An 8,553-nucleotide genomic window follows, 5' to 3' on the forward strand; every position below is an offset into this window, starting at 1 on the left:
ACACGGCGATACTTCCTAGCAGGACACTGCGATACTTCCTAGCAGGACACAGCGATACTTCCTAGCACAACACGGTGATACTTCCTAGCAGGACACTGCGATACTTCCTAGCACAACACGGCGATACTTCCTAGCAGGACACTGCGATACTTCCTGGCACAACACGGCGATACTTCCTAGCAGGACACAGCGATACTTCCTAGCAGGACACTGCGATACTTCCTAGCACAACACGGTGATACTTCCTAGCAGGACACTGCGATGCTTCCTAGTAGAACTGATGCCATTGTTCCCCCTGTAGAGAGGTAGCAATAGCTGTGCACACATTTCCTCATTGCCTGTATCATAGGACATAGCCGGTGTATATAGTAGTCAGGCACTTTGTATACTCCATGTACTGTACGGCACAGTTGATATCTATGGCGGTAGTTTGGTGAAGTCAGATACCTGTCTGCAGGGGAACGGTGATGTGCTCCCTCCAATCCAGCTTCACCACGTCTCTTCCACCTCTTTCCAGCTGTTTCACGATTGTCCCATCCAGAGCCTCTTTTTCTATTCGGTCGCTGACATCCTGCAGAAAACACAGAGCATTACTGCAGAGAATTCACCAAGAGAGACAAAGCAATGTCCCTGCCAGTCCTCTCCGGGGGACACAGTTATCGGCAGCTCAGCAGATTCAACATTCCAGGAAACAAGCCCGCGGAATCCACAAGCTCTGTGACTGATGAGACTTGTAGTCTTATACCAGAGAATTCATTCCTTCTGTGTGACTATAGCTGAACACATACAGTCTCTTCTGCAAGGTTGGTAGTGCTGCAGTGGCTGCCCTTTGCTGTTCCTCTATCAGGTCATGCTGATACACAATACACAATAAAGTGAAGGGGCTATGTATGTTAGTGTGATGGTAGAAGAAATGCTCTGCGAGGAGGTTCCTGGGTGATTGCCATCACATTGGTGGGGACATCTGCGTGGCATAGAAAGTACAATAAACCCACCTGAAAGAACTGGAGCTGCTTCTCCAGGCTCCAGAAGAACGGATGTTTCAGGACGGCCTCGGCAGACGGGCGTCTCTGGGGGTCCTTGTCAATCATCTGCTGGATCAGGTGATGTGCTACAAGACCCTCTGTAGTGGCAGGAAAGTGTCATGTGATTATCGGATAGGAAGACAGCCCCTCCCCCCCTTCATGGAGCTCTCGCATTTGGGACTCACCATGGTTGTCCAGGTCCAGACAGTCCAGGCTGTAAGCTCCCAGGAGGATGTTGGCTTGCCGCTGCAGGGACTTGCCAAACGGGTGTTTCCCCTTTGAGACCACGTAGTAGAAGACGCAGCCGGCAGAGAAAATGTCCACGGTATATGTCTGCAACAAAGACATCGGATATATTCATAATACACAATAACGGCGTACGCAATCAGAACCAGGACCCACTAAAAAATGTTTGGACCCATCCTTTTCTTGGAGTCTATTGGCGATAACAGGAAGTCATCAACTGTTGTGTTATACTGCCGCTTACATTGGCACACTGGTACAATGGTAGGCCAGCCCAGGATAACTACTCCCAGCATGGCTCAGCTATTAGCAAAGCAGTCCCAAGAGCCTCATCATGCGCACAGAGGGGTGGGAACAAGACATCAATGTTACCAGAACCAAAATCTGATTATTTTCCATTGAGGACACAGGAAACCAATGACTGTTGGGACGGGCAAAAGCAGTCCAGCTGAAGGGAGGACAACAAAACAGTAAGAGAACCCATTGTACACAACAGAACCGGGGAGCCACCTGAAGCTGCCATCAGATGAGGCTTCAACAATCTTCTGTTAGAACGTAGAACAGCATGGAAAGGCCTTACCCATATGGCAACCAAGAAGGCCCTAGCGGAGGGAGACTATGACACATGGTGAATACATGAGGCCAAATGAAGACATTGAGGGAGTTGAGATCCAAGATGGGGCAAATGCTCTACGTTTGGTTTGAGAACTGTGAACAGATAGGCGTGGAAAAGCTGAAACCATTGTGCCACAGGGACCGGGGCAGTGACAACCTGGTCCAGAAGACCTGCTAGTGCTGCCTGGAAATCTGCCAAAGGCTTTCTGGCCTCTGTGAACATCAAGGGCATGTACCTAAATGTCCCCATTTTCCCAGAGCATCGCTGGCTTCTCCACTTTCCTGTGGGTCCTCTGCACTTTATGCTTGTGGCCTATCTTCTTCTAGGACATAACAGGACGCAGAGCAGTGTCTGCCTGAGGGAACACCAAGTGCTTGTGGTAAGACAGTAACCAGCCGCATCCAAAGGGGGGAGGCGCAGATATAGCAATATTGTCTACACAGGTCTCTAGGCACTTGGGTGTTAGGAACCTCTTACCTGGGTGTTTCCAGTATCACATAATACACAGGAGTCTATAGGGCTCTGTGTTTGATACGGAGGAGGAGTCCAGTGTGTGTCTGTGAAGGTTCTCATTCATCCCGGTCACGGTATATCTGTAAACCATCAATCAAGGCGATTGGATTTGCTGGGCTAGTCCATTTGCATTGATTGATTGTTTACAGATAAGCCAGTATGTATTATCATTAGGAGTTCAAAGAAGCCGCCAGGCCAGTCACACCACAGGGGACCACACTAAAGCTGAATAAGGGGATTAGCATAACTCTTCCATACATAATCCTGTCTGAGCCTGGGGATGACTCGGCGCAGATCAGAGGTCCCATTGGAAATTGTACAATCAGATTGTAATGTGTGGGCTCAGATTTACACCCAGTAAGAAGCAGAAGACACAGATATACTTACAGGGTTCTCTTTGATATCCTCATTTAAGATTTCTGGGGCGATCCATCCTTCAGTGCCAGGAACCCCGGATCTTCGGCTGAAGCTGTGTCTACCCACCGCCAGCTTCTTGCACAGCCCAAAGTCTGAGATGATGGCTTTGACTTTGCCGTGAGCGTTGGGCATGGAAATGAGGATGTTGTGTGGCTTCAGGTCTCGGTGTACTGAAAGAGAACATTGAGTGACACTGCTAATAAAAGAGACCCTGTCACCTTATCCATACAGCTGAATGATGGAATGTACACATCAGGATCCTCACCCTACCTGAGGTAAAATGAAATGGAACAATAAAGAAGCATACTGACTAGTCCACGGAGTCCAGCGTTGTCTGTAGTTCTGGTGCCGGTCGGCTTCGGCACCGCTATCTTGAATGTCCTCTTCCTGCGTGTGCTGTGACATACCACAAGTCTCTGTTAGGTCTCAGACCCGGCACAGCTTTGTGGTGTGTCTGCATGAAATCATGCAATACCTCGTTCTCCTGCCTCCTGGGATGTGTGATGTGGACATCCAGGAGGCAGCAGCACTAGGTGAGGACGCTGAAAAGTGGGGGCTGCACAGAGGAATAAGAGGTACTTACTATGGAGAACAAAGGTCTGCAAATGTGCACAGAACCCCCCTGACCCCCTTCTTCACAGCTCCACTGACCCAGGGCAGTGGTGACATCCCTCAGCCTAGTGATTTGCTGCTAGGCCTGGGCTCCATTATACAAAGAAGTAGTCCTTGGTATTGTCAAAGGCTTTGGAAGAACAAGGAGGTGCGAGGGAGGGCAAGTAGAGGCGAGTATAAGGGGGGTGCGGAGGCCCTATGTAGAGACACTGTCACTTCACCCTCACTATGGCCTCCATGGAAATGGTTTAAAAGAGAACTATGGTGTTAGGGCTTTTCCCCATAGTTCTCCTTAGGGTAACGGGAGGACACAAACTAGCGTCCTCCCGTCACCCTAGGTTCAGTATATAGGGAGCTACAGCTCGCGGTATACTGAGACGCCGGAGCGGATCCCGACAATTGTGCCGGGATCCGCCCAGCTGCGTGACTGACAGCTGGCTCTGCCTATCTAGAGACAGTCAGCTGTACCCGCCTCCTCCCCTGTTCGTTCCGCCAGTCAGCGCTGGCGGAGCGGGGGTGGGGGGAATCCAGCCCCTCCCCTGTCACGGCAGGATCGAGAGGTGAGCGAACGCCGGTATGTGTTCCCTCACCTCCCGATCTACTGAGCCCTGACAACAGTCTCATTGTCACAGGTCGGCTAGAACTATGAGGTGAGTGAAAAGCCCCCCCTCCCCCCCCCTCATAGTTCTCCTTTAAATAGCAACTTAATTCCAATAAATACATCGTTATTGATAATATTGATACAATGACGGGAAAGGCAGACAAACATTTTGGAGTTATGGTCAGATTTAGGCCCCCCGGGTGACATGGGTCCGGTAGCAGTTGCGGCCTCCTCTGCCCCCCGATGTGGCATCACTTTCTAAAATACGTTACATATATATCTGATTGTGTATTGGAGACGCAGCAAACCCAATGTACCTGATAGCAGATGTGCAAACTCTCATGTGAGCAGCGCTGTGAGGAGATGATGTAAACCCCCCCTCATAGTTCTCCTTTAAGGAGGACAATTCAACCCAATGCACAGCGGGGAAATTAAATACCAACAGGATTCCACCAGTCACATCAGTCTCTGCACAAAAGGAACTTACACTCTGTAGTGTCCCCCAAAGTGACATTTATACAGAATGATTCTAAACTTACCAATATTGAGGGAGTGAAGATAAGCCAGACCGGACACTGTCTGCTCCAGGAGGGTTATGGGTTCCAGGCCATGCCGATCAAAGTCCTTCTCTTCTACATACTAAGGGATAAAAGACAGACATGTGTGACACATGGGGGGGGGTCACATGTGCTATTCTCCTCTGCTCCACCTCTTCTCTGACTACAGACCTCCTGCAGGGTTGCTGCACACAGTTCAATGGCGATATACTGGAACTGGCGGTCTTTCTCCGTACAGAAGTAGCGGATGACATTGGGATTCTCGTCAGATTCTCTCAGTAGCTGAACTTCTCGATCTGCAAAACTGAAACACTCTGGCAGGATTCTCTTCACGGCCACGTCCCTGTTATCAAAGCGAGCCCTGCAGGGAGAAGAGAGAATTGGAATAGAAACAGGTGGAAGTGAAGGAACTGCACCAAAAATCAGATACAACCTGCCTGTACCCACTTATCAGGAACCATGCACGGCACTGATCCTTTCCTTGTCCCATGCAGGGCTATGTGAAAGGGTCATTGGTGTCTCCAGCAGTACTTCTGGGTATGAGGGTGCATTGCCCCAGTATGGTCACACGAGGGAAGGCATCCATAGCCCTGACTAGTTGGTTTGGAGGAAATACCGCTTTCCAAGGTACTAGCAGGAGTGAGGAAATGTGGGTGCAGTGGCAGTGAAGGGGGGGGGACCCTTTTATTTTCCCTGCATGGGAAGGGAAGGGTCACTTGCATAGAAACAGGAGATCTAGGAAGATGAACCGTTCAGTAAATGGTCACCTGTAGACGATGGTCCCCTCAGCACCGTGACCAAGGACCTCACAGGGGTTGAAGGAGATCTTCCCCACCGTCACTGTCATGTCATCATCTGTTCAACAAACACAAAATGACAAAGAAGTGGGAACAAGGTGTGCAATGTATGGTGGACACAAGCTGCACGGACTGATATAAGCCACAACACTAGAGACAAGAGACCTCTGGTACCTCCATCCTCTTGTTCTGTGCAGGCGACACTACCAGCCTCCGACATGGACAGATTGGAGTGGTTGGAGGCCTTCGGTGACACGTTGGGAGTACTGTTAGCTGAACTCTCGCTCCGCATGCTAGTTATATCCAGATAATCTCCCTCAGGCATCACCTCAGCAGACTGGAAGGGGGTTTGCTGACTCTGTAGGAGTTGGATCTTCTCCTCCAGCTGCTTCTGGAACTGCTGGTGCTGCAACTGTTGCTGCTGCTGGAAGGTCTATAGAGACAGACACATGAGTGACTGTGGGCTAATATCGGAGGCATGGAGGGGTTGTAGGGGAACATCTCACTTACCTTAGGATATGTGATGACAAATGCTACCCATCCTGCCAGGAGGAATGTACTGAGGATGATGGTGGCCAGATCCTTCAGCATGGAGTCCACCGGAGCCTCTGGCTTGGGCAGGAATGGCTTTGATACGTCAGAGATCTCCTGAGAGTAAGACGGGGGAAACTGCTCGGGAGGGTTGTCCACCATCCCCAGGACTTCCTGCCGAGTGACAAAAAGACAGGAACTGTGAAGCATGGTGGAGGGGGAACCATAGTTTGGGTTATCCTCATGCTTTAGGACAATGTTTAGGATGTTCTGGATCCATGTTACAGGGTATCATACCCCGGTCTAGGTCTCCATCCAGCTGATGATCATGGCTGGAAGAGAGCTTTGCATGGATATCATGGAGATTCACATGCGTTACTTGTTTTACAATGTTTGTGTGTCCTCCGTGTCGTCGCCCTACACTCACCTTGTTGAAACGTGCTTTGTCCCGTGCGGTCTCTATGACATTCTCCCCTCCCCGGGGCAGGGTGGATGGGAAGGTATCCAGGAGTTTGGTTGGGGCAGACAGAGGAGTTTCATGGTGTCCTAGAAGTAAGAAGGTTTATGTCATATGACGTCATGTATATCGCTGGTCTCATCAGGCGTGCATGTAACATGTGGCGTGACTGAGAGGGGTGGAGCTTCAATAAGCTCGTGGCTTAGAAACCTCAAATGTCAGTGAGAGCCGTGTCCGCCGTCTACACAGGACCAGCTAGCCAGGCTGTGCCGCGGTGGCAGAAAAAAAGGGGAGACTGCAAGTGCCGAACTTCTCAGACTACAGAGCGGCCGTTCTGTGCTGTAAGACGTCACAATGGGGAGCACAGTGGAGCCCGCGCAGACGGCGGACACAGCGCTCACTGACATGTTACCCTGTGTCCCCCGAAATGAAGACCACCCCCGAAAATAAGACCTAGTTGTGACCATTCCCGGGGCCGGTGGTGGCATAAGGGGGAACTTGAAGAGCCGCGGGAGAGAATCAGCGGTGCCAACGAAGCCGGCGCTAGAGGAAGCGAGGCGGCACCGGAGGGAGCAGAGCCGCATAAGCCGATGCCTCCTCTATAGCCCCGCCTCCTGTCACAGGCGGAGTGATACCAAATGCACTCCGCCTGTGAGGAATCCATAGTGACAGCGCTTCGCTCATTCTGGCCAGCGATTGGTTAGCAAATTGCTCTTGGAAAGGTACGGCCCCCCTGATTGCCCCGATCACCATATTTTTCTACATGAATACATATAGACTGTTGGACATAAAAAGACCGAGCCGGAAAATAAGACCGAGCCGGAAAATAAGACCGAGCCGGAAAATAAGACCGAGCCGGAAAATAAGGGTATAAGGAGCTCGCACGCTGTGCACTATATCCGGTGTTGTCACTTGGTTTCTTTCCCACCATACATGAGGCAATGTGATTGGGCGATCCTCCGTGTAGTCAGGGGGCAGAGCTCATACCTATTAGCAGCCAATGGTTCCTCCAGTAACTCCCTTTCCCCCCGGGCAGACTCTTCAGATCGGTGCTGGGTGTGAACACGCACTCTCCATTCTCCTCAATCGTCACCCCATCAGTGGTGGGACCGTCCAGCAGCGGCATGACTCTTCCCCTGGGCACGAGCCGGAAAATAAGACCGAGCCGGAAAATAAGGGTATAAGGAGCTCGCACGCTGTGCACTATATCCGGTGTTGTCACTTGGTTTCTTTCCCACCATACATGAGGCAATGTGATTGGGCGATCCTCCGTGTAGTCAGGGGGCAGAGCTCATACCTATTAGCAGCCAATGGTTCCTCCAGTAACTCCCTTTCCCCCCGGGCAGACTCTTCAGATCGGTGCTGGGTGTGAACACGCACTCTCCATTCTCCTCAATCGTCACCCCATCAGTGGTGGGACCGTCCAGCAGCGGCATGACTCTTCCCCTGGGCTAGAGAGCAGACACAGATATCAGACACTTGTACAGGGGGTCATCCTCAGTCACATGACATACAGGGGACACCTACCACCACAGTGACCCCTTCATGCACCATGGAAGATGAGGTCACATGACATACAGGGGACGGGACACTTACCACCACCGTGACCCCTTCATGCACCATGGAAGATGAGGTCACATGACATACAGGGGACACTTACCACCACAGTGACCCCTTCGTGCACCATGGAAGATGAGGTCACATGACATACAGGGGACGGGACACTTACCACCACCGTGACCCCTTCGTGCACCATGGAAGATGAGGCATACAGGCTGCTGGAGTATTTGCCCACATACAGCGTCGTCCTGAAGGTAAACAAGAGACATGTAACCAGTCAGGCTCCGTCCCTTAGTGTAAGCCCGCCCCCCCTCTCGTATATACTCACATCAGGTTACTTTTGGTGTGCGTCTCTTTGGGGAAGGGATACTTCCACTTTGTGATACGACCGACCTCCCCAGACATGAAGGTGAGATAGCGCAGCGTCTCCACCCCTACGTTGGTGTGTAAGACCTTCCGGAGACCCTCCCTCTGCCAGATGTACAACGCTACTACCGGGGAGGCGTAATTCTGAATCCACAGGACGTCCCCCAAATCGCTGTCCACCGTCACCACCAAACCGTCCCCATTAGACACAAAGTGCGACATTTCTGGAGGAGACACCGACATGACAATCTCTTCTAC

At 51.2% G+C, this 8,553-nt stretch overlaps 1 protein-coding gene across 1 annotated transcript in view; it reads right to left on the reverse strand.

Moving 5' to 3' along the window:
* Nucleotides 1-8,553, reverse strand: part of ERN1 (endoplasmic reticulum to nucleus signaling 1) — a gene marked incomplete at its 5' end in the record, with an annotated part of 18,411 nt that overhangs the window by 6,464 nt on the left and 3,394 nt on the right. The window contains 13 exons of the mRNA XM_018573800.1: nt 448-571; nt 996-1,123; nt 1,211-1,358; nt 2,785-2,984; nt 4,567-4,666; nt 4,756-4,945; nt 5,352-5,439; nt 5,556-5,814; nt 5,892-6,086; nt 6,340-6,458; nt 7,667-7,820; nt 8,099-8,177; nt 8,258-8,519. Coding sequence (XP_018429302.1) covers nt 448-571; nt 996-1,123; nt 1,211-1,358; nt 2,785-2,984; nt 4,567-4,666; nt 4,756-4,945; nt 5,352-5,439; nt 5,556-5,814; nt 5,892-6,086; nt 6,340-6,458; nt 7,667-7,820; nt 8,099-8,177; nt 8,258-8,519 — 2,046 coding nt within the window. The remainder of the gene's footprint in view (nt 1-447; nt 572-995; nt 1,124-1,210; nt 1,359-2,784; nt 2,985-4,566; nt 4,667-4,755; nt 4,946-5,351; nt 5,440-5,555; nt 5,815-5,891; nt 6,087-6,339; nt 6,459-7,666; nt 7,821-8,098; nt 8,178-8,257; nt 8,520-8,553) is intronic.

The sequence above is a fragment of the Nanorana parkeri genome, unplaced genomic scaffold (assembly GCF_000935625.1).
Source record: "Nanorana parkeri isolate BGI_ZX_2015 unplaced genomic scaffold, ASM93562v1 scaffold2548, whole genome shotgun sequence".
Lineage (NCBI taxonomy): Eukaryota > Metazoa > Chordata > Amphibia > Anura > Dicroglossidae > Nanorana > Nanorana parkeri.